The sequence below is a fragment of the Oncorhynchus mykiss genome, chromosome 9 (genome assembly GCF_057628025.1).
Source record: "Oncorhynchus mykiss isolate SJ-2025 chromosome 9, ASM5762802v1, whole genome shotgun sequence".
Classification (NCBI taxonomy): domain Eukaryota; kingdom Metazoa; phylum Chordata; class Actinopteri; order Salmoniformes; family Salmonidae; genus Oncorhynchus; species Oncorhynchus mykiss.
Window position 1 is genome coordinate 5,762,407 of NC_143030.1, and position 26,398 is coordinate 5,788,804.

The 26,398-nt window shown below is 45.0% G+C and overlaps 1 protein-coding gene across 3 annotated transcripts in view; it reads left to right on the forward strand.

Moving 5' to 3' along the window:
- Positions 1-1,098: 1,098 nt before the first annotated feature.
- Positions 1,099-26,398, forward strand: part of LOC110532885 (uncharacterized) — a 47,410-nt gene continuing 22,110 nt past the window's right edge. Inside the window, exons 1-6 of one of the 3 annotated variants that reach the window (XM_090183341.1) lie at positions 1,099-1,548; positions 10,085-10,118; positions 18,116-18,156; positions 20,361-20,409; positions 24,252-24,387; positions 26,136-26,316. In XM_090183341.1, coding sequence (XP_090039467.1) covers positions 1,440-1,548; positions 10,085-10,118; positions 18,116-18,156; positions 20,361-20,409; positions 24,252-24,387; positions 26,136-26,316 — 550 coding nt within the window. In that variant the 5' untranslated portion in view covers positions 1,099-1,439. Of the gene's footprint in view, positions 1,549-9,512; positions 9,650-10,084; positions 10,119-18,115; positions 18,157-20,360; positions 20,410-24,251; positions 24,388-24,669; positions 24,722-26,135; positions 26,317-26,398 lie in introns of those variants that run through there. The other 2 variants (XM_090183343.1, XM_090183342.1) reach the window with 2 other exon arrangements.

The window sequence follows — 26,398 nt, forward strand, 5'->3', positions numbered from 1 at the left end:
CTCCTTATAGAAAACAAGGAAGAATGTAGTAGAATGGTCGAACTCCTTATAGAAAACAAGGAAGAATGTAGAATGGTCAAACTCCTTATAGAAAACAAGGAATAATGTAGAATGGTCGAACTCCTTATAGAAAACAAGGAAGAGTGTAGAATGGTCGAACTCCTTGTAGAAAACAAGGAAGAATGTAGAATGGTCTTAATATACTGGTCCCTATAGAAAACAAGGAAGAATGTAGAATGTCTTAATATACTGGTCCCTATAGAAAACAAGGAAGAATGTAGAATGGTCTTAATATACTGGTCCCTATAGAAAACAAGGAAGAATGTAGAATGGTCTTAATATACTGGTCCCTATAGAAAACAAGGAAGAATGTAGAATGGTCGAACTCCTTGTAGAAAACAAGGAAGAATGTAGAATGGTCGAACTCCTTATAGAACACAAGGAAGAGTGTAGAATGGTCGAACTCCTTATAGAAAACAAGGAAGAATGTAGAATGGTCGAACTCCTTGTAGAAAACAAGGAAGAATGTAGAATGGTCGAACTCCTTATAGAAAACCACAAAATATCTTTTCATTTCTTTACATGGATGCTCAACACCAAAAGTACAGTTCATGTGAATATATTTGTTGAGTTTCTTCAGGTAATGATTCACAGGGAAGTGATGCTTATGAATCATTCTGAAAAGAGACCTTTGACCTTGTTAACAAGCAGGTGTTTGTGTTGGTAATAACCAAACCTTTTCTTCAAACAGATATTATTGACAAATGTATCCCAGTAAATTGTGACATATGGAATAGATAGATAGAACATCCCTTTGAAATAAAGAATGTATAAATCCCATGTATAAATATTGTTTTGAGGGAGCAAGGAGAAATGAGAAAACACAGGTTTCCTACTGGAGAGTATCTAAGAGAGAGTATCTGAAGAAGCTGAGGCCTGGTTACGCCTCTAAACCGCAGGTTTAGCGCAATTAATCTTTAAGTATTTTTCAAATTAGGGAAATCAACAACAAAAAATGGAGACAACCGTATGATTTTTTTTGTGGCTGTGATAACTAGTAACGACCGTCCACATCCCAAAACCTGTTCCTGGTCTTACGTCCGGACCAAGATCTCTTCCTGGTCTGACGTAATGACGTGCGTGGAGCAAGACTGGTCAGACAAACTACCTATTATTCGAAAGTCTCTACTGTTATTATTGTCAACAAATTTCTTTGTGATCATTTTACACAATCCCAACGTTGGCGAAGGATATTCACGGTAGTCAACTTGTTTTGGGGAAAGTTATATACGAGTTTGTGTAGGTAAAAGTCGCACGACACTGGCTGCCGGTCGGTTCCTATGCGATAGGGACATGTTGTTATCCATTGTTTTGGACTTGTAGCGCTTGTTGTCTTCGTTCCCACACTAGAATAGTGTCTCTCTCTCTCTCTCTCTGCGATGGCCGAGGCGAGGAGAGTGGAGGACGAACAGCAGGAGAGTTTGAGAGGGGAACCGAGGGAACCTGTCGGAAGAAGACAGCCTCCACGACCGACCAACTCATCTGGAGGTAACATCTCACCAAACAACAATCCCACAGAATAGTTTATGTGCTATGTTTTTCGGTTTAAAGTACATTGTCAGTGTGATGGATGTCTTGCATCATAAGAAAATGATACAATCAGTGTAGTGTTATGTTTTTTATATATATATATATATATATATATATAAAAAATAAAACAAATACGTGTGAGAGGTAGTGAAAAATAACAATTAAAATGACGTCATTTCCCGCACCGTTTGTACCAACACATATATTTTTTGGGTAATTTTTATTTAACTTTTATTTAACCAGGAAAAGCCCATTGAGACCCAGAGTCTCTTTTTCAAGGGAGACCTGACCAAGAAGGCAGCAACAATCAATACGTTACAGAATTAAAACGTACAACAATACAATACAACATGATCCAGCCTAAACAATCAAATACAATTACACTCCTCTGTAACAGAGTCTACATCAATATTTTTAAATTGCATTCAGTGGCACTAACACATCTAGTTCAGTACCACTAACATATCTAGATGAAGCAGGGATTGTAGACTATTCCATTCAGTAACACTAACACATCTAGATGAAGCAGGGATTGTAGACTATTCCATTCAGTAGCACTAACACATCTAGATGAAGCAGGGATTGTAGACTATTCCATTCAGAGGCACTAACACATCTAGATGAAGCAGGGATTGTAGACTATTCCATTCAGTACCACTAACATATCTAGATGAAGGAGGGATTGTAGACTATTCCATTCAGTAGCACTAACACATCTAGATGAAGCAGGGATTGTAGACTATTCCATTCAGTAACACTAACACATCTAGATGAAGCAGGGATTGTAGACTATTCCATTCAGTAGCACTAACACATCTAGATGAAGCAGGGATTGTAGACTATTCCATTCAGAGGCACTAACACATCTAGATGAAGCAGGGATTGTAGACTATTCCATTCAGTACCACTAACATATCTAGATGAAGGAGGGATTGTAGACTATTCCATTCAGTACCACTAACACATCTAGATGAAGCAGGGATTGTAGACTATTCCATTCAGTAACACTAACACATCTAGATGAAGCAGGGATTGTAGACTATTCCATTCAGTAGCACTAACACATCTAGATGAAGCAGGGATTGTAGACTATTCCATTCAGTAACACTAACACATCTAGATGAAGCAGGGATTGTAGACTATTCCATTCAGTAACACTAACACATCTAGATGAAGCAGGGATTGTAGACTATTCCATTCAGAGTCACTAACACATCTAGATGAAGCAGGGATTGTAGACTATTCCATTCAGAGGCACTAACACATCTAGATGAAGCAGGGATTGTAGACTATTCCATTCAGAGTCACTAACACATCTAGATGAAGCAGGGATTGTAGACTATTCCATTCAGAGGCACTAACACATCTAGATGAAGCAGGGATTGTAGACTATTCCATTCAGAGGCACTAACACATCTAGATGAAGCAGGGATTGTAGACTATTCCATTCAGTAGCACTAACATATCTAGATGAAGGAGGGATTGTAGACTATTCCATTCAGAGTCACTAACACATCTAGATGAAGCAGGGATTGTAGACTATTCCATTCAGAGTCACTAACACATCTAGATGAAGCAGGGATTGTAGACTATTCCATTCAGAGTCACTAACACATCTAGATGAAGCAGGGATTGTAGACTATTCCATTCAGAGTCACTAACACATCTAGATGAAGCAGGGATTGTAGACTATTCCATTCAGAGGCACTAACACATCTAGATGAAGCAGGGATTGTAGACTATTCCATTCAGAGGCACTAACACATCTAGATGAAGTAGGGATTCTAGACTATTCCATTCAGAGTCACTAACACATCTAGATGAAGCAGGGATTGTAGACTATTCCATTCAGAGGCACTAACACATCTAGATGAAGCAGGGATTGTAGACTATTCCATTCAGTAGCACTAACATATCTAGATGAAACAGGGATTCTAGACTATTCCATTCAGAGGCACTAACACATCTAGATGAAGCAGGGATTGTAGACTATTCCATTCAGTAGCACTAACATATCTAGATGAAGCAGGGATTGTAGACTATTCCATTCAGTAACACTAACACATCTAGATGAAGCAGGGATTGTAGACTATTCCATTCAGTATCACTAACACATCTAGATGAAGCAGGGATTGTAGACTATTCCATTCAGAGGCACTAACACATCTAGATGAAGCAGGGATTGTAGACTATTCCATTCAGTAACACTAACATATCTAGATGAAGCAGGGATTGTAGACTATTCCATTCAGTAACACTAACACATCTAGATGAAGCAGGGATTGTAGACTATTCCATTCAGTAACACTAACACATCTAGATGAAGCAGGGATTGTAGACTATTCCATTCAGAGGCACTAACATATCTAGATGAAGCAGGGATTGTAGACTATTCCATTCAGTAACACTAACACATCTAGATGAAGCAGGGAATGTAGACTATTCCATTCCTCTGGTGCACAAGACCAGAAGGCAATCTTGCCTAATGTTGTAGCTATTGACCATATCATTCTATGTACTATAGTTCTATATCATTAATGACTATGCATAAAATTCATCAACCAATTGCAACGTCTGCCTATTTTCCACAATAAAATGTGTATATTTTTAACACCCTGAATCACCAAGTTAGTAGTGCTGAGCGATTAGTGGCTTTTTTTTGAGGTCGGTTCGATTATGAATGGAATGAACTCCTTCAGGGGTTTAGAATTAGTGCATTATTCATACACGTGTAAGAGTTCGTTGTGCTTCTACACCTGCATAGCCTGGTTCCTCTCTAGGTTTCTTCCTAGGTTCTGGCCTTTCTATGGAGTTTTTCCTAGCCACCCCTCAGAGCCTGGTTCCTCTCTAGGTTTCTTCCTGGGTTCTGGCCTTTCTAGGGAGTTTTTCCTAGCCACCGTGCTTCTACACCTGCATTGCTTGCTGTTTGGGGTTTTTAGGCTGGGTTTCTGTACAGCACTTTGAGATATCAGCTGATGTACAAATTAAAAAAGGGCTTCATAAATACATTTGATTTGATTACAAACAAAAATAATCACAGGTTTTGATTATGTTGAATGTTGTAACACAGAATAAAACAATGAATAAACGTCAAATGATGATATTGACCGACTATTTCTGCCAATCACTTATTAGCCATTGACATTACTATAATACACATTTTCAGTTCTGAATATTACATTCATTTTTATTTGATGACTTTATTATCTCATTCCAAGTTATCATCTCAGCCCTATAGAGCTGCTGTCTGACAACAACAACAAAAAAATCACGATTTTAGTCGTTCTTCGAAGTAAATAAGGCTTTATGACTGCTGAATACCAAACTATCAAATCACTTGTGTTTTCAGGTAGAGATACCTTGAGAAGCATCAGCTGCTCTCCATATCCCCTTCATGGTCATTGTAGTTAATTACTGTGTTTTCCGCACTAAAATATGTAGAGTATTAGCCTGTTGTAAACTACAACTCCCTACTACATCGTACAGTTCCGTCTGGATCTGATTTATCTCTAGAGAAACTGCAATGTGCACATTGAGCTCACAGGAAAACAAAAAAACTGAACAAAATGGAATTCAAATAATTTAACCAACCTCTGTCAATTATTTCTTTAAAAAACAAAAAATAACCAACATTTCGAGTTAATCGCTCGGCACTACAAGTTAGGCATACCTAATTTCTAAATATGCTATCATCGCTGTCAATCGTGAATGATAATTATTCACGTTCTAACGGTAAAACGTCCAAACCTCACCTGCATGCCAAATCATTTGATTGGATCTCCATCCGTTTCCTGGGAATATGTATTTGATCTTGTTGAATTACTGTTTCGTGAGCCAGGGCCGGCGTCAGAACGAATCAGTTGGATGGGCATTTGTGACGTCCGTAGTCACATTTGATCACGGGACTTCCTGTGCGCATGCGCTAGCACAGTAGTTTTTATGGGTTTTAACACCAAAGAGTTTTCACCACTTCCGAATTCGTGAGAGATGACTTTCCAACCCCCATTCATCGCCCCATTCATCGCAAGCGAACAACAGCCTATCCCAGGCCCTCCATTTCCCACAACAGCCTATCCCAGGCCCTCCGTTTCCCACAACAGCCTATCCCAGGCCCTCCATTTCCCACAACAGCCTATCCCAGGCCCTCCGTTTCCCACAACAGCCTATCCCAGGCCCTCTGTTTCCCACAACAGCCTATCCCAGGCCCTCTGTTTCCCACAACAGCCTATCCCAGGCCCTCTGTTTCCCCCAACAGCCTATCCCAGGCCCTCTGTTTCCCCCAACAGCCTATCCCAGGCCCTCTGTTTCCCCCAACAGCCTATCCCAGGACCTCTGAGTTTCCCCCAACAGCCTATCCCAGGCCTCTGAGTTTTCCCCAACAGCCTATCCCAGGCCCTCTGAGTTTCCCCCAACAGCCTATCCCAGGCCCTCTGTTTCCCCCAACAGCCTATCCCAGGCCCTCTGTTTCCCCCAACAGCCTATCCCAGGCCCTCTGTTTCCCACAACAGCCTATCCCAGGCCCTCTGTTTCCCCCAACAGCCTATCCCAGGCCCTCTGTTTCCCCCAACAGCCTATCCCAGGCCCTCTGTTTCCCCCAACAGCCTATCCCAGGCCCTCTGTTTCCCCCAACAGCCTATCCCAGGCCCTCTGTTTCCCACAACAGCCTATCCCAGTCCCTCTGTTTCCCCCAACAGCCTATCCCAGGCCTCTGAGTTTCCCCCAACAGCCTATCCCAGGCCTCTGAGTTTCCCCCAACAGCCTATCCCAGGCCTCTGAGTTTCCCACAACAGCCTATCCCAGGCCCTCTGTTTCCCCCAACAGCCTATCCCAGGCCCTCTGTTTCCCCCAACAGCCTATCCCAGGCCCTCTGTTTCCCACAACAGCCTATCCCAGGCCCTCCGTTTCGTCCAACAGTGACCTGGGGACAGAAAAGACAGCTGTTTTTGCGCAAGGGGAAAATGGTTTCCACTGGATTCATGTGACCGACCGGCTCGATTCGGTCTTACGTAGCAAAATTAGAAATGGTATTTTACAATAAAAGTATAAAATAATCAAATAAAATAAAAGTAGAGACTCAGAGCTAGTAAAATGGTATATCCTACACTGCAGTTGAGGAACAATGGGGAAAGTAGTTCTGCTTGTAAAATTGCTAAACTTGTAACCCCACTTTTTGAGAAAATGGCCCGTGAATGTTTTGGTACACCTACTGGAGAGCTCTTCTTTGTCTACACCCATTCAGCATTGTTCACACCCTCTGAAGCTTTAGCCCCACCCATTCAGCATTGTTCACACCCTCTGAAGCTTTAGCCCCACCCATTCAGCATCGTTCACACCCTCTGAAGTTTTAGCCCCACCCATTCAGCATCGTTCACACCCTCTGAAGCTTTAGCCCCACCCATTCAGCACTGTTCACACCCTCTGAAGCTTTAGCCCCACCCATTCAGCATTGTTCACACCCTCTGAAGCTTTAGCCCCACCCATTCAGCATTGTTCACACCCTCTGAAGCTTTAGCCCCACCCATTCAGCATTGTTCACACCCTCTGAAGCTTTAGCCCCACCCACCTCCTTTTAAGGATTCACATGTGAGGCCATGTGCTAAACAGAGTGAGTAGTGTAGTAAACAACCAAAGATTTCAAGACTAAAAGCTGGTTTAAACTACGTCTGTTGACAGTTGCAGCAGTGACATCACAAACATTCTATTGTCGTCCGACAACAAACTTGTCGTTGTTGTTATGAGAAAGTATAAACACATGACATCAGCAGCCTGGTGGTCCAGTACAGCATAACTAGTGTATTTTAACACCAATAAATTCACCCGTTTTTAAAAATTAATTTAGTATTTGTCTTTCTAGCAAATCAGGCAACTAAAAGCAACATTCATCTTTTTTTTTTGTGTGTGTGATTTTTAACCCCCTTTTTCTCCGCAATTTTGTGATTATGATCTTGTCTCATCGCTGCAATTCCCCAACGGGCTCGGGAGAGGCGAAGGTCGAGTCCCCCGAAACACAACCCGCCAAACCGCACTCCTTAAACACCCTCCCCGCTTAACCCGGGAAGCCAGACGCACCAACGTGTCGGAGAAAACACCGTTCAACTGGCGACCTGCAGCCTTCTGTGTGTTCTCTTTTCGACTCCCTCTGCATGTTTCAAATTCCAGAATTTACTCCGTCTCTTTAGCTATCATGCTCTAATTCCACTGATTTCAAACCTCGGTCCTCCAGGAAGTGGAGAGCAACACTGATGCAGTTCTACTACGTGATATCTTTATAAAAAAAATCTGTGTTAGAATGGATTACCTTTCACATACTGAGCAGCTCATATTACAGACAGAAACATTCTATATGGCAGACCAATCGGAACTCATCTCTCGGCATGTCCAGCCCACTCATTATCTCAGCCAATCATGGCTAGCGGAAAGGTTCCTGTCTTTTTCCTTGACTTAACCAACAAGGTTCGTATTTTTAACAATTTTATCCGTATTTACAGATGCATTCAGGTTTTACAAGGGCAAATGACAGTTTGCTTGTTCCGGAAGGCATTTCTGCAACAAACAAAAAAATGCATTTTCGATATAAAATAAAACAAGTTTACATTTAAAGCCTCTCCTGTGAAGTAGTGACCAGCGACATACGCCTAGTTTCCTGAAACGAGTCACATATGGGATCGTCAGATCAAGCTCACGTTCACATCGAGGCGATTATCGACACCAGGAGAGTGTTTTTAATACTGTGAGGAACTATTATAATTTATAATGGATGTTAAAACAGCTACTACTAACTATAGATACTGTCTACTGTCTGAGAGGCTGGTATTGTTTTAGTCTAACTATAGATACTGTCTGAGAGGCTGGTATTGTTTTAGTCTCTAACTATAGATACTGTCTGAGAGGCTGGTATTGTTTTAGTCTCTGACTATAGATACTGTCTGAGAGGCTGGTATTGTTTTAGTCTCTGACTATAGATACTGTCTGAGAGGCTGGTATTGTTTTAGTCTCTAACTATAGATACTGTCTGAGAGGCTGGTATTGTTTTAGTCTCTAACTATAGATACTGTCTGAGAGGCTGGTATTGTTTTAGTCTATTCCCAATATAGAGCCATTTATGGGTTGCTTTTTGAGATACAATCACAGTTAACAGGCAGCAGTAAGGAGTCGTTTAGCCTTGCTATCCCCTATAATGCATTATAACCTGTACATTGATAAACCCCACCTGCTCTCTCTGCACCTAGAGCTGTAGTTAACAGGCAGCAGTAAGGAGTCGTTTAGCCTTGCTATCCCCTATAATGCATTATAACCTGTACGGAGTAGAGGTTCAGCTCTATAACACCCTTCATAGCAGCATTATGTTTAAGCAATAAGGCCCGAGGCGTTGTGATATATACCACAGCTAAGGGCTGTTCTTGGTCACGACGCAACGCGGAGTGCCCGTATGTATACAGTCCTTAGCCGTGGTATATTGGCCATATACCACAAACCCCTGAGGTGCCTTCTTGCTGTTATAAACTGGTTACCAATGTAATTACAACAGTAATATTTTGTCATACCAGTGGTGTACGATCTGATATACCAACGGCTGTCAGCCAATCAGCGTTCAGGCATTGAACCACCCAGTTTATTATGGTCTTGATTTGGTAATGCGTTATAACTCAATGTATATTACAGCCTTTAAGCTTCTCTACTCTCTGCGCTCGGAGCTGTAGTTAACAGGCTATATATAATAAGTTCTAATGCAGCTGGAAACATTGATGACTCCCCCAGACTGACTGGTGTTTTCTGCTGCTCAGCCCATCACAGCTACAGTCTTTATTTTAACCAGCCAATCAGCATTCAGGGATTGGCAGAGGGTTCCAATCATAATTTCCACATTCTGGAACCCTGGAGAGAGAGAGAGTTTCATTGGACAGCGGTGGGCTTTCCTTCTTTCCTTTGGCTCTTCAGTTTACTGAAGAGTTGGACTTCTGCTGTGATCGTTCTGTGGATGTTTGTTTTATCTGAAGCAGACGCAAGAGGAACTTTAGATGCTGGGGGAGTTATCTATATATTTATTCTATTGGACCAGGTACGTTTGATTTGAGAATGAATTATCCTTTTATAGAAATTAGTTACAGGGGGGAGAAGAGATGAATGAGTTTGTGTGGCGATGTCTTGACCAAGGCTTCTCTCGTTCCCTCTCTATTTCGCTCTCTCCCTTTTCTCTCTCTTCCCCTCTTCTCTCTCCCTTCCCCTCTTTTCTCTCCCTTCCTTTCTTCTCTCTCCCTTCCTTTCTTCTCTCTCCCTTCCTTTCTTCTCTCTCCCTTCCTTTCTTCTCTCTCCCTTCCCCTCTTCTCTCTCCCTTCCTTTCTTCTCTCTCCCTTCCCCTCTTTTCTCTCCCTTCCTTTCTTCTCTCTCCCTTCCTTTCTTCTCTCTCCCTTCCTTTCTTCTCTCTCTCTTCCCCTCTTCTCTCTCCCTTCCTCTCTTCTCTGCTCCCTCTCTCTATTTCTCTCTCTCTCCACAGAGCGCTCAGAAAGGCAGAAAGACCACAGACTCAGGTGAGAGATCTGCCAGTTTTGACGGACATATTGTGTATCTCAAACAGTACCCTATTCTATCTCTAGTGCACTACTTCTGACCCGAGTGTCCCAAATGACCCCCTGTTCCCAATGGTCCCTCGTGTAAAGTAGTGCTCTATATAGGGAATAGGGCTCTGGTCTAAAGTAGTGTACTATATAGGGAATAGGGTCTATAGTAGTGTACTATTTAGGGAATAGGGCTCTGGTCTAAAGTAGTGCACTATATAGGGAATAGGGTCTATAGTAGTGTACTATATAGGGAATAGGGCTCTGGTCTATAGTAGTGCACTATATAGGGGATAGGGCTCTGGTCTAAAGTAGTGCACTATATAGGGAATAGGGCTCTGGTCTAAAGTAGTGCACTATATAGGGAATAGGGCTCTGGTCTATAGTAGTGCACTATATAGGGAATAGGGCTCTGGTCTATAGTAGTGCACTATATAGGGAATAGGGTCTATAGGGTCTGGCTGAGCGGGACTGTAGAACTGTCGTGCTAGGAGCTGTTAGCATGGCTAGTGGTTTTATATGGTTGGCTGAGCGGGACTGTAGAACTGTCGTGCTAGGAGCTGTTAGCATGGCTAGTGGTTTTATATGGTTGGCTGAGCGGGACTGTAGAACTGTCGTGCTAGGAGCTGTTAGCATGGCTAGTGGTTTTATATGGTTGGCTGAGCAGGACTGTCGTGCTAGGAGCTGTTAGCATGGCTAGTGGTTTTATATGGTTGGCTGAGCGGGACTGTAGAACTGTCGGGCTAGGAGCTGTTAGCATGGCTAGTTGTTTTATATGGTTGGCTGAGCGGGACTGTAGAACTGTCGGGCTAGGAGCTGTTAGCATGGCTAGTGGTTTTATATGGTTGGCTGAGCGGGACTGTAGAACTGTCGGGCTAGGAGCTGTTAGCATGGCTAGTGGTTTTATATGGTTGGCTGAGCGGGACTGTAGAACTGTCGGGCTAGGAGCTGTTAGCATGGCTAGTGGTTTTATATGGTTGGCTGAGCAGAACTGTCGTGCTAGGAGCTGTTAGCATGGCTAGTGGTTTTATATGGTCGGCTGAGCGGGACTGTAGAACTGTCGTGCTAGGAGCTGTTAGCATGGCTAGTGGTTTTATATGGTTGGCTGAGCGGGACTGTAGAACTGTACAATCACCCTTCTGAACAATATTTCTGTGACGTATAAGCAGGTTAAACATTAAAGAGGAATAGAAACACTCAGCTTTAGAACACCAGCTAATTCTAAATCGCCATATTGGCATTGTTGCATCATCAGAATTTTTTTGTTGTTGTAATTCCTTGAATGTACTGAGACCGTGACCTCTGTGTACACAAATTAGCATAAATTGGCTGGTGTCAAACCATATATGGAAACAGGAAACATACAGTATTTTGAAAGGTAAGAACAACCCTTTCAAATGATATGACTTACAATAACACATCTTCCTCATGAAGCTAGAGACTTAGAGCAGATCGATACGGCCATAAACACATCTTCCTCATGAAGCTAGAGACTGAGAGCAGATCGATACGGCCATAAACACATCTTCCCCATGAAGCTAGAGACTGAGAGCAGATCGATACGGCCATGAACACGTCTTCCTCATGAAGCTGGAGACTGAGAGCAGATCGATACGGCCATGAACACATCTTCCTCATGAAGCTGGAGACTGAGAGCAGATCGATACGGCCATGAACACATCTTCCTCATGAAGCTAGAGACTGAGAGCAGATCGATACGGCCATGAAACACGTCTTCCTCATGAAGCTGGAGACTGAGAGCAGATCGATACGGCCATGAACACGTCTTCCTCATGAAGCTGGAGACTGAGAGCAGATCGATACGGCCATAAACACGTCTTCCTCATGAAGCTAGAGACTGAGAGCAGATCGATACGGCCATGAACACATCTTCCTCATGAAGCTAGAGACTGAGAGCAGATCGATACGGCCAGAAACACGTCTTCCTCATGAAGCTAGAGACTGAGAGCAGATCGATACGGCCATAAACACATCTTCCTCATGAAGCTGGAGACTGAGAGCAGATCGATACGGCCATAAACACATCTTCCTCATGAAGCTGGAGACTTAGAGCAGATCGATACGGCCATAAACACATCTTCCTCATGAAGCTGGAGACTGAGAGCAGATCGATACGGCCATGAACACGTCTTCCTCATGAAGCTGGAGACTGAGAGCAGATCGATACGGCCATGAACACGTCTTCCTCATGAAGCTAGAGACTGAGAGCAGATCGATACGGCCAGAAACACATCTTCCTCATGAAGCTAGAGACTGAGAGCAGATCGATACGGCCATGAACACATCTTCCTCATGAAGCTAGAGACTGAGAGCAGATCGATACGGCCATGAACACGTCTTCCTCATGAAGCTAGAGACTGAGAGCAGATTGATACGGCCATAAACACGTCTTCCTCATGAAGCTAGAGACTGAGAGCAGATCGATACGGCCATGAACACGTCTTCCTCATGAAGCTAGAGACTGAGAGCAGATCGATACGGCCATGAACACGTCTTCCTCATGAAGCTGGAGACTGAGAGCAGATCGATACGGCCATAAACACGTCTTCCTCATGAAGCTAGAGACTGAGAGCAGATCGATACGGCCATGAACACGTCTTCCTCATGAAGCTGGAGACTGAGAGCAGATCGATACGGCCAGAAACACATCTTCCTCATGAAGCTAGAGACTGAGAGCAGATCGATACGGCCATGAACACATCTTCCTCATGAAGCTAGAGACTGAGAGCAGATCGATACGGCCATGAACACATCTTCCTCATGAAGCTAGAGACTGAGAGCAGATCGATACGGCCATGAACACATCTTCCTCATGAAGCTAGAGACTGAGAGCAGATCGATACGGCCATGAACACGTCTTCCTCATGAAGCTGGAGACTGAGAGCAGATCGATACGGCCATGAACACGTCTTCCTCATGAAGCTAGAGACTGAGAGCAGATCGATACGGCCAGAAACACATCTTCCTCATGAAGCTAGAGACTGAGAGCAGATCGATACGGCCATGAACACATCTTCCTCATGAAGCTAGAGACTGAGAGCAGATCGATACGGCCATGAACACATCTTCCTCATGAAGCTAGAGACTGAGAGCAGATCGATACGGCCATGAACACGTCTTCCTCATGAAGCTGGAGACTGAGAGCAGATCGATACGGCCATGAACACGTCTTCCTCATGAAGCTAGAGACTGAGAGCAGATCGATACGGCCAGAAACACATCTTCCTCATGAAGCTAGAGACTGAGAGCAGATCGATACGGCCATGAACACGTCTTCCTCATGAAGCTGGAGACTGAGAGCAGATCGATACGGCCATGAACACATCTTCCTCATGAAGCTGGAGACTGAGAGCAGATCGATACGGCCAGAAACACATCTTCCTCATGAAGCTAGAGACTGAGAGCAGATCGATACGGCCATGAACACGTCTTCCTCATGAAGCTGGAGACTGAGAGCAGATCGATACGGCCATGAACACATCTTCCTCATGAAGCTAGAGACTGAGAGCAGATCGATACGGCCATGAACACGTCTTCCTCATGAAGCTAGAGACTGAGAGCAGATCGATACGGCCATAGACACATCTTCCTCATGAAGCTGGAGACTGAGAGCAGATCGATACGGCCATGAAAACGTCTTCCTCATGAAGCTGGAGACTGAGAGCAGATCGATACGGCCATAAACACAACTATCCTTATTTTGAATAGTGTAACTTTTACTGTGCATTTCAAGATGGCGCTAACCATACCTCTTATAAACGCTGTTCGGGATCAAAATACCGAAAATAAAGACGTTTCTGTGTTTCGTATCAGTGGATGGAATTACATCTCTTTGCTTCGCTTTACATCCTGAAGTGTTTCCATTCCACCATTTAAAAAAATAAATATATAATAATAATCTTATTTAAAACACAGCTGGGACTACTTGTTCCTCTCTCTCTCTCTCTCAGCCGTCTCACAGCTGTTGCAGTAAGTATCCCGGTGTGGTGTTGAGGTTGGGCCGGGACTACTTATTTTCTGCCTCTGTGACACAACCCTGGAACTATGTGGCTCCAGCTACGGTCGGTTGGCACGGTAACAGAGGTTCCTCTGGCTGTGGATAGAAGTTTCCCCAAACTTCAGACGCTGATCTGAAATCAGTTAAGCCCAACCTGATGTTAGGCCTTAACCGTAAGATGCAAAAAAAAAAAAACTGACCTTAGATCAGAGTTTGAAGGCAACCTCTTAACCCAGAGGTTTAGGAGATTGTTATTCAATGTCAGGAAGTATATACTGATGCATGTAAGCAAATAGTTTGGGAGGAGGGAGGGGAGGAGGAGAGGGGGGAGGAGAGGAGAGGAGAGGAGAGGGGGGGTAGTAGAGGAGGGGAGGAGAGGGGGGAGGAGGGGAGTAGAGGAGGGGAGGGGGGAGGAGGGGAGGGGAGGGGGGAGGAGAGGGGGGAGTAGAGGAGGAGAGGGGGGAGTAGAGGAGGAGAGGGGGGAGTAGAGGAGGGGAGGGGGGAGTAGAGGAGGAGGGGGGAGGAGAGGAGAGGGGGGAGTAGAGGAGGGGAGGGGGGGAGTAGAGGAGGGGAGTAGGGGAAGATGGAAAGGGTATAGTAGAAGGTACAAGAAGTGAGGGAAGATCAGGAGGGGGGAAGAGAAGTAGGGGGGGAAGGAGGCAGGAGAGGGGGAAGGAGGGAAGAGCAAGAGGGAGGGAAGAGAAGTAGGGGGGGAAGGAGGGAAGAGCAGGAGGGGGGGAAGGAGGGAAGAGCAGGAGGGGGGGAAGAGAAGTAGGGGGGAAGGAGGGAAGAGCAGGAGGGGGGGAAGGAGGGAAGAGCAGGAGGGGGGGAAGGAGGGAAGAGCAGGAGGGGGGGAAGGAGGGAAGAGCAGGAGGGGGGGAAGAGAAGTAGGGGGGAAGGAGGGAAGAGCAGGAGGGGGGAAGGAGGGGGGGAAGAGAAGTAGGGGGGGAAGGAGGGAAGAGCAGGAGGGGGGAAGGAGGGGGGGAAGAGAAGTAGGGGGGGAAGGAGGGAAGAGCAGGAGGGGGGGAAGGAGGGAAGAGCAGGAGGGGGAAGAGAAGTAGAGGGGAAGGAGGCAAGAGCAAGAGGGGGAAGAGAAGTAGGGGGGGAAGGAGGGAAGAGCAGGGGGGGAGGAGGGAAGAGCAGGAGGGAGGGAAGGAGGGAAGAAGAGAAGGGGGGAAGGGCAGTAGGGGGGGAAGAGAAGGAGGGAAGGAGGGATGAGCAGAAGTGAGGGAAGAGCAGGAGGTTCAAGTAGGGTATAGGGGGAGTTTGTTCACCCTCCCCCTCCTGTGTTAGAAGTGGCCTGCTCGCTGGGATGTGTTATGTGTGACTCATGGATCTGGACATAGTTAGCAGCTAGAAGTCAACATTGCTCTGTTCTGTATAAACCAGCAGTATACTCAGAAAGTAGAGCAGACAGGAGAGGAACAGAGACAGGAGAGGAACAGAGACAGGAGAGGAACAAAGACAGACAGGAGAGGAACAGAGACAGAACGAGACACTACAACAGACAGAGAGAGGAACAGAGACAGAGAGAGGAACAGAGACAGAACGAGAGAAAACCGCGGACTGTCCAGATAGACACTACAACAGACAGAGAGAGGCTGAAGGTACTCTACAGTTTGGGTATGTAGACTCTGTCAACGTTCAAGGTTGTTTGTGACTGTTTTGTCGGAAAGTTTCCCTCTTGAGAGGATATGAGCTTTCCGCCGTTATCCTCTGGGTTTCCTGTGAGGGAAGGAAAGAGAGTAGGAGAGAACAGCAGACAGAGAGAACAGCAGACAGTTGAACTAGACACTACAGCAGACAGAGAGAATAGCAGACAGAGAGAACAGCAGACTGTCGAACTAGACACTACAACAGACAGAGAGAACAACAGACAGTCGAACTAGACACTACAACAGACAGAGAGAACAACAGACAGTCGAACTAGACACTACAGCAGACAGAGAGAACAACAGACAGACAAACTAGACACTACAACAGACAGAGAGAACAACAGACTGTTGAACTAGAGACTACTGCAGACTGTTGAACTAGACACAACAGCAGACCGAGAGAACAGCAGACAGTCGAACTAGAGACTACAGCAGACAGAGAGAACAACAGACAGATGAACTAGACACAACAGCAGACTGTTGAACTAGACACTACAGCAGACTGTTGAACGAGACACTACAACAGACTGTTGAACTAGAGACTACAGCAGACAGAGAGAACAACAGACTGATGAACTAGACACTACAACAGACAGAGAGAACAGCAGTGATGTTTCTCTGAAGGCATCTAATCCTTATAGGGGGTGTTATATTGGTGTGGTCATGTCTCTGCATGTTTTAGATCAGGTTCAAATGAAACATACACAGAATACACTTTTACAGGCTTGTTTAATCAATGGTGGTAGATTAAAACACACATTTAGCTCTAGGTTGGACAGTGTTGACTGATCAGTCTGTTAGCTCTAGGTTGGACAGTGTGTTGACTGATCAGTCTGTTAGCTCTAGGTTGGACAGTGTGTTGACTGATCAGTCTGTTAGCTCTAGGTTGGACAGTGTGTTGACTGACCAGTCTGTTAGCTCTAGGTTGGACAGTGTGTTGACTGACCAGTCTGTTAGCTCTAGGTTGGACAGTGTTGACTGACCAGTCTGTTAGCTCTAGGTTGGACAGTGTGTTGACTGATCAGTCTGTTAGCTCTAGGTTGGACAGTGTGTTGACTGACCAGTCTGTTAGCTCTAGGTTGGACAGTGTTGACTGATCAGTCTGTTAGCTCTAGGTTGGACAGTGTTGACTGATCAGTCTGTTAGCTCTAGGTTGGACAGTGTTGACTGATCAGTCTGTTAGCTCTAGGTTGGACAGTGTTGACTGACCAGTCTGTTAGCTCTAGGTTGGACAGTGTGTAGACTGATCAGTCTGTTAGCTCTAGGTTAGACAGTGTGTAGACTGATCAGTCTGTTAGCTCTAGGTTGGACAGTGTGTTGACTGATCAGTCTGTTAGCTCTAGGTTGGACAGTGTGTTGACTGATCAGTCTGTTAGCTCTAGGTTGGACAGTGTGTTGACTGATCAGTCTGTTAGCTCTAGGTTGGACAGTGTTGACTGATCAGTCTGTTAGCTCTAGGTTGGACAGTGTGTTGACTGATCAGTCTGTTAGCTCTAGGTTGGACAGTGTGTAGACTGATCCGTCTGTTAGCTCTAGGTTGGACAGTGTGTTGACTGACCAGTCTGTTAGCTCTAGGTTGGACAGTGTGTTGACTGACCAGTCTGTTAGCTCTAGGTTGGACAGTGTGTTGACTGATCAGTCTGTTAGCTCTAGGTTGGACAGTGTGTTGACTGACCAGTCTGTTAGCTCTAGGTTGGACAGTGTGTTGACTGATCAGAGTGCTACAAAGGGGAAATAAACTGCTCAGATCATTTAAAGCGTCTGTGGTTTGTCTGACGATATGTGTTGTTGAGTACATACAAATAGACCGCACACACACACACACACACTACACACACACACACTACACACTACACACACACACACACACACACACACACACACACACACACACCAGCTGTGTTTGTGGAAGGAAACCTGCTCTGGGTGATCTGTAATGGAAGGAAACCTGCTCTGGGTCTTCTGTAATGGAAGGAAGCCTGCTCTGGGTGATCTGTAATGTAAGGGAATAGGTATGGAAGGAAGCCTGCTCTGGGTGATCTGTAATGGAAGGAAACCTGCTCTGGGTCTTCTGTAATGGAAGGAAACCTGCTCTGGGTGTTCTGTAATGGAAGGAAACCTGCTCTGGGTGATCTGTAATGGAAGGAAGCCTGCTCTGGGTGATCTGTAATGGAAGGAAACCTGCTCTGGGTCTTCTGTAATGGAAGGAAACCTGCTCTGGCTGTTCTGTAATGGAAGGAAAGAGAAGGTGTATGAACCAATATAATCACTGACTTGTTTCTTTTCTTTTCTTCCAGCCAAGGACCTCTCTCCTCTATCAGGGCCGCCATTAAGAGGAGTGAGTCTGCATCCCTCGTTTAAAAAGAAAACTCATTCTTTATTTACAGAACAAGTGATGACTGGGCAGTTCTCTGATGTTTCTCTCTGTGCTATAAATTGTATAGCGAAGTCGTCTCCCCTGTTGTTAGTAACAGTCTGTTGTTACCTGTATATAGGACCTGTTGTTAGTAACAGTCTGTTACCTGTATATAGGACCTGTTGTTACCTGTATATAGGACCTGGTGTTAGTTAACAGTCTGTTGTTACCTGTATATAGGACCTGTTGTTACCTGTATATAAGACCTGTTGTTAGTAACAGTTTGTTGTTACCTGTATATAGGACCTGTTGTTACCTGTATATAGGACCTGCTAGTAACAATCTGTTGTTACCTGTATATAGGACCTGTTGTTACCTGTATATAGGACCTGTTGTTACCTGTATATAGGACCTGTTGTTACTGTATATAGGACCTGTTGTTACTTGTATATAGGACCTGTTGTTACCTGTATATAGGACATGTTGTTACCTGTATATAGGACCTGTTGTTAGTAACAGTCTGTTGTTACCTGTATATAGGACCTGTTGTTACCTGTATAAAGGACCTGTTGTTACCTGTATATAGGACCTGGTGTTAGTTAACAGTCTGTTGTTACCTGTATATAGGACCTGTTGTTACCTGTATATAGGACCTGTTGTTAGTAACAGTCTGTTGTTACCTGTATATAGGACCTGTTGTTACCTGTATATAGGACTGTTGTTACCTGTATATAGGACCTGTTGTTACCTGTATATAGGACTGTTGTTACCTGTATATAGGACCTGTTGTTACCTGTATATAGGACCTGTTGTTACTGTATATAGGACCTGTTGTTACTTGTATATAGGACCTGTTGTTACCTGTATATAGGACTGTTGTTACCTGTATATAGGACCTGTTGTTACCTGTATATAGGATATGTTGTTACCTGTATATAGGACCTGTTGTTAGTAACAGTCTGTTGTTACCTGTATATAGGACCTGTTGTTACCTGTATATAGGACTGTTGTTACCTGTATATAGGACCTGTTGTTACCTGTATATAGGACTGTTGTTACCTGTATATAGGACCTGTTGTTACCTGTATATAGGACCTGTTGTTACTGTATATAGGACCTGTTGTTACTTGTATATAGGACCTGTTGTTACCTGTATATAGGACTGTTGTTACCTGTATATAGGACCTGTTGTTACCTGTATATAGGATATGTTGTTACCTGTATATAGGACCTGTTGTTACCTATATATAGGACCTGTTGTTACTGTATATAGGACCTGTTGTTAGTAACAGTCTGTTGTTACCTGTATATAGGACCTGTTGTTAACTGTATATAGGACCTGTTGTTACTTGTATATAGGACCTGTTGTTACCTGTATATAGGACATGTTGTTACCTGTATATAGGACCTGTTGTTAGTAACAGTCTGTTGTTACCTGTATATAGGACCTGTTGTTAGTAACAGTCTGTTGTTACCTGTATATAGGACCTGTTGTTACCTGTATAAAGGACCTGTTGTTACCTGTATATAGGACCGGTTGTTACCTGTATATAGGACCTGGTGTTAGTTAACAGTCTGTTGTTACCTGTATATAGGACCTGTTGTTACCTGTATATAGGACCTGTTGTTAGTTAACAGTCTGTTGTTACCTGTATATAGGACCTGTTGTTACCTGTATATAGGACTGTTGTTACCTGTATATAGGATATGTTGTTACCTGTATATAGGACCTGTTACTAACAGTCTGTTGTTACCTGTATATAGGACCTGTTGTTACCTGTATATAGGATATGTTGTTACCTGTATATAGGACCCGTTGTTAGTAACAGTCTGTTGTTACCTGTATATAGGACCTGTTGTTACCTGTATATGGGACCTGTTGTTAGTAACAGTCTGTTGTTACCTGTATATAGGACCTGTTGTTAGTAACAGTCTGTTACCTGTATATAGGACCTGTTGTTACCTGTATATAGGACCTGTTGTTACCTGTATATAGGACCTGTTGTTACCTGTATATATAACCTGTTGTTACCAACAGTCTGTTGTTACCTGTATATAGAACCTGTTGTTACCTGTATATAGGACCTGTTAGTACCAGTCTGTTGTTACCTGTATATAGAACCTGTTGTTACCAACAGTATGTCGTTAGTAACATGACAACAATAATGTCAGTGTGTTTCTTTCAGCGACGACTAGATCCACTTCTGTGAGCGAGAGTACTCCCAGAGACCGGAGGTCAGTACGGCTCTGTTTTACAGAGTCAAGAAAACACACATCCTGCAGTATCTCTATTGGTTGTATTTCTATCTATCTGTTGATACAGGTAAACTGCCTAAATGAGAGTAGAAATGCTCGTCAATAAATGAGGGATACAAAGTATATTGAAAGCATTTGTTTCCACGCAGGTTTTGTTCTCCTGAGTTAAATAGGTAATGGATATCCCATCATGCTTAGGGTCATAAAAACCGCGCAGTTACCCAGATATTTTGGCTACATAGAAGAAGAGATCTCGGTGACTTTGAAAGAGGGGCCTGAAAGGAGCATAGGGGGTTTAAAGTGTGTGTGTGTGTCAGTGTGTGTGTGTGTCAGTGTGTGTGTGTGTCAGTGTGTGTGTGTGTCAGTGTGTCTGTGTGTGTGTGTGTCTGTGTGTGTGTCAGTGTGTCAGTGCGTGTGTGTGTCAGTGCGTGTGTGTGTCAGTGTGTGTGTGTGTGTGTGTGTGTCAGTGCGTGTGTGTGTCAGTGTGTGTGTGTGTCAGTGTGTGTGTGTCAGTGTGTGTGTGTGTGTGTGTGTCAGTGCGTGTGTGTGTCAGTGCGTGTGTGTGTCAGTGTGTGTGTGTGTCAGTGTGTGTGTGTGTGTGTGTCAGTGTGTGTGTGTGTGTGTGTCAGTGTGTGTGTGTCAGTGTGTGTGTGTGTGTGTGTCAGTGTGTGTGTGTCAGTGTGTGTGTGTGTGTGTGTCAGTGTGTGTGTGTGTGTGTGTGTGTCAGTGTGTGTGTGTGTGTGTGTCAGTGTGTGTGTGTCAGTGTGTGTGTGTGTGTGTGTGTCAGTGCGTGTGTGTGTCAGTGCGTGTGTGTGTCAGTGCGTGTGTGTGTCAGTGTGTGTGTGTGTGTCAGTGTGTGTGTGTGTGTGTCAGTGTGTCAGTGTGTGTGTGTGTGTGTGTCAGTGTGTGTGTGTGTGTGTGTGTGTGTGTGTCAGTGTGTGTGTGTGTGTGTGTCAGTGTGTGTGTGTGTGTGTGTGTGTGTGTGTGTCAGTGTGTGTGTGTGTGTGTGTCAGTGTGTGTGTGTCAGTGTGTGTGTGTGTGTGTGTGTCAGTGCGTGTGTGTGTCAGTGCGTGTGTGTGTCAGTGTGTGTGTGTGTGTCAGTGTGTGTGTGTGTGTGTGTGTGTCAGTCACCAAATCTCAACCCAATTGAACACTAATGGAACGTTGCTGGCGTTTTCCACCACCATAAAAAAGGAATGTATCTGGGAAGAACAGTTTCATCCTCCACTTGAGTTCCCTTGGAGAACCGATGCCAAGGCACATTGAAGCTGTCCTGGTCGGCTCATGGTGGCCCAATTAAAGGGAAGGTTTAATGGTTGGCCCTATTAAAGGGAAGGTTTAATGGTTGGCCCTATTAAAGGGAAGGTTTAATGGTTGGCCCAATTAAAGGGAAGGTTTAATGGTTGGCCCAATTAAAGGGAAGGTTTAATGGTTGGCCCTATTAAAGGGAAGGTTTAAAGGGTAGGTAGCATACAAGGGAGCCACATGTAACATACGGTTTCGCATCAAATGTCCCAAAGTTACACCTCACTATTCTATTATTCTTCGTGGGAAATAAACGAAACCATGTCGAAGTCATGTTCGGTAAAAAATGGAGGACCCGGCAAGGCCTTTTCCCTATAACTGTAAACACCAACAGAAGTTTGACTTCGAATGTAAAACTTGCTAATTAAAACCGAAAGTGTTTGCACTCGTGACTCTACTGGTTTCCAATTGCATTTCCTGCCAAACCTACAGTTAGGTAGATAGATTCCAGATGTCAGCAAAGTACTAAGCCAAGGTGGAAAAAGTTGCAAAACTCCCGTAGCCTACTTCAGAGAAAATGCTGAGAAGGTTCCCCCCCCAAAAAAATAGAACACAGATGAGGAACTACACAATTAGAACAAGCAGGTATCCTTTTCAAAAGTGCATTGTGGGTCGTTTAAAAACATATATATATATATATATATCCGGAAATAAATATGATAATAACCCCAAAACATAACTATGTTTGTAGTTATAGGTAATCAGACGGTGGGTGACCTGAGTCTTTAACCACACTGTGTTGTTATATAGGTGAGTAAAAACTCATGTCTCCTACTGGCGGTTGGAACTGGTTCCAGGAAATTACTAAATTATTCGAGGAACCGACTCAGAACCAGAAACTAAAGGGATCTATACTGTTCCGTGACAGAACCGTTATTTTTTTAAATCATGGGAACCCGTAAATAACTCTCTTACTTTCCAGGCATTTTATTTTCAGTCCCACAGAAATCGTAACAACGTGCCTCTGCTCTCGCTCTGTCAGGCAGAAACTTATTCCAGCGTCTGTCTGCCAGATGGAAATCCTTGCTTATGTGTACGTGTGTAGACGACCTGCCTCTTCCCCTCTGAAGCCTAGTCTACTGTAGCCCCTCCCCCTCTGAAGCCTAGTCGACTGTAGCCCCTCCTCCTCTGAAGCCTAGTCTACTGTAGCCCCTCCCCCTCTGAAGCATAGTGTACTGTAGCCCCTCCCCCTCTGAAGCCTAGTTGACTGTAGCCCCTCCCCCTCTGAAGCCTAGTGTACTGTAGCCCCTCCCCCTCTGAAGCCTAGTGTACTGTAGCCCCTCCCCCTCTGAAGCCTAGTGTACTGTAGCTCCTCCCCCTCTGAAGCCTAGTGTACTGTAGCCCCTCCCCCTCTGAAGCCAAGTGTACTGTAGCCCCTCCCCCTCCGAAGCCAAGTGTACTGTAGCTCCTCCCCCTCTGAAGCCAAGTCTACTGTAGCCCCTCCCCCTCTGAAGCCTAGTCTACTGTAGCCCCTCCTCCCCCTCTGAAGCCTAGTCTACTGTAGCCCCTCCTCCCCCTCTGAAGCCTAGTCTACTGTAGCCCCTCCCCCTCTGAAGCCTAGTCTACTGTAGCCCCTCCCCCTCTGAAGCCTAGTCTACTGTAGCCCCTCCCCCTCTGAAGCCCCTCCACCCCTTCTGAAGCCTAGTCTACTGTAGCCCCTCCTTCTCTGAAGCCTAGTCTACTGTAGCCCCTCCCCCTCTGAAGCCTAGTCTACTGTAGCCCCTCCCCCTCTGAAGCCCCTCCACCCCCTCTGAAGCCTAGTCTACTGTAGCCCCTCCTTCTCTGAAGCCTAGTCTACTGTAGCCCCTCCTTCTCTGAAGCCTAGTCTACTGTAGCCCCACCCCCTCTGAAGCCCATCCTCCTCTGAAGCCCCTCCCCCTCTGAAGCCCCTCCTCCTCCACTGGTCTGTCCATAGTGACTGGCTGTACAGTGAGTATGTTTGTCTGTCATTGTGATGCTTAATGACTTTCCTATACAGAAAAAAAAACTGATTTCAAAAGGGACAGAACTATAAATAAACTGGTACTTTTTGGGGTTCAGAACCGGTACAGAACTCTGTTTTGCTGGTTGGAACAGTGGAACGGAACCCAAAAAATAAAGGTTCTGTTCAGGAAAATAATAATTTGGGTGCCAACCCAAACCAACCCCTGCTTACTACCCGTTAAGACACTATGTAAGTGTTTCCTTTATTTTGGCAGTTACCTGTATATATCTTTATTTTCTATTTCTCTATCAGGTTGATATCCTCTCTATGTTGTCCTAGCTCTATGATAATATCCTCTCTGTTGTCCTAGTTCTATGATGATATCCTCTATATGTTGTCCCAGCTCTATGATGATATCCTCTCTATGTTGTCCTAGCTCTATGATGATATCCTCTCTGTTGTCCTAGCTCTATGTTGTCCTAGTTATATGATGATATCCTCTCTATGTTGTCCTAGTTCTATGATGATATCCTCTCTATGTTGTTCTAGCTCTATGCTCATGTCCTCTCTATGTGTTGTATCTCTACGCCAGGCGTCCAGAGATCACCATCCTTTCAGCAGAGCCACTGGTGTCTAATACCTGGTTCCCCGGGGCTTCTGGGGGATTCCCTCCTCCTCCTCCTCCCGCCGCTCAGATCTGGGGCAGTACTATACTTCCTACTATACAGGTAACTAACCCTCCTCATCCTCCTCTTCCTCCTCCTCCCACCACTGATCTGGGGCAGTACTATACAGGTAACTAACCCTACTCCTCTTCCTCCTCTTCCTCCCACCACTATGATCTGGGATAGTACTATACAGGTAACTAACCCTACTCCTCTTCCTCCTCTTCCTCCCACCACTATGATCTGGGGCAGTACTATACAGGTAACTAACCCTCCTCTTCCTCCTCCTCCTCTTCCTCCCACCACTATGATCTGGGGCAGTACTATACAGGTAACTAACCCTCCTCTTTCTCCCACCACTATGATCTGGGGCAGTACTATACCTCCTACTATACAGGTAACTAACCCTCCTCTTCCTCCCACCACTGATCTGGGGCAGTACTATACAGGTAACTAACCCTCCTCCTCCTCTTCCTCCTCCTCCTCTTCCTCCCACAACTATGATCTGGGGCAGTACTATACAGGTAACTAACCCTCCTCCACCTCTTCCTCCCACCACTATGATCTGGGGCAGTACTATACAGGTAACTAACCCTCCTCTTCCTCCTCCTCCTCTTCCTCCCACCACTGTGATCTGGGGCAGTACTATACAGGTAACTAACCCTCCTCTTCCTCCTCCTCCTCTTCCTCCCACCACTGTGATCTGGGGCAGTACTATACAGGTAACTAACCCTCCTCCTCCTCTTCCTCCTCCTCCTCTTCCTCCCACCACTATGATCTGGGGCAGTACTATACAGGTAACTAACCCTCCTCCTCTTCCTCTTCCTCCTCTTCCTCCCACCACTATGATCTGGGGCAGTACTATACAGGTAACTAACCCTCCTCCACCTCTTCCTCCCACCACTATGATCTGGGGCAGTACTATACTGGTAACTAACCCTCCTCCTCTTCCTCTTCCTCATCTTCCTCCCACCACTGTGATCTGGGGCAGTACTATACAGGTAACTAACCCTCCTCCTGCTCCTCCTCTTCCTCCTCCTCCTCTTCCTCCCACCACTATGATCTGGGGCAGTACTATACAGGTAACTAACCCTCCTCCTCCTCTTCCTCCTCCTCCTCTTCCTCCCACCACTATGATCTGGGGCAGTACTATACAGGTAACTAACCCTCCTCCTCTTCCTCCTCCTCCTCTTCCTCCCACCACTATGATCTGGGGCAGTACTATACAGGTAACTAACCCTCTTCCTCTTCCTCCTCTTCCTCCCACCACTATGATCTGGGGCAGTACTATACAGGTAACTAACCCTCCTCCTCTTCCTCTTCCTCCTCTTCCTCCCACCACTATGATCTGGGGCAGTACTATACAGGTAACTAACCCTCTTCCTCTTCCTCCTCTTCCTCCCACCACTATGATCTGGGGCAGTACTATACAGGTAACTAACCATGAATGTTGGTTTTCCGTCAATTTGTGGTCGAGGGGGAATTTCTTATTATGTGAGTACCGACAGGGACTATTATAATCACATCACATCGTGATGTCATGATGTGGGACAAAAGTATCTTTATCGGGGGGGGGGGGAGAAAAACCATGGTATATCACAGTGTTTTATGATAATCACGATAGACAAAGGTTGACATCGCCCCAACCCTAGTAAAAACCTGTCATGGTTTTCAACCCCTCTTTTTAATATGTTCCCTATGTTTGTCCCTGATGACTTGCAGTAATCTTGTGTTCTTTCGGATGTGAGTCATGAATAGATTTGTTGACAATTTTGTTTTGCTCCCTGGCTCTTCCTCCCTGGCTCTTCCAGCCTCCCCCCTCCTATGATGAGGTGATTAGAGAGAAGAGACAGGAACAGGATCAAGTGTTGCCTTCCTCCTCCTCACCCCTACACTCCGTCTCCACGACTACCATCGCCACGCAGACTGACACCGGACCAGAATCCTCAGTTCCAACCCACAGTCACGCCCCAGTCCAGAGAGGCTCAGTGGGTAAGAGAGGGGGAGGAGTGGGTGGAGAGGTTGACAGCACATAGTCTATTAATCAGTTCTTAGAATTCTGTTTTGGTCTGTG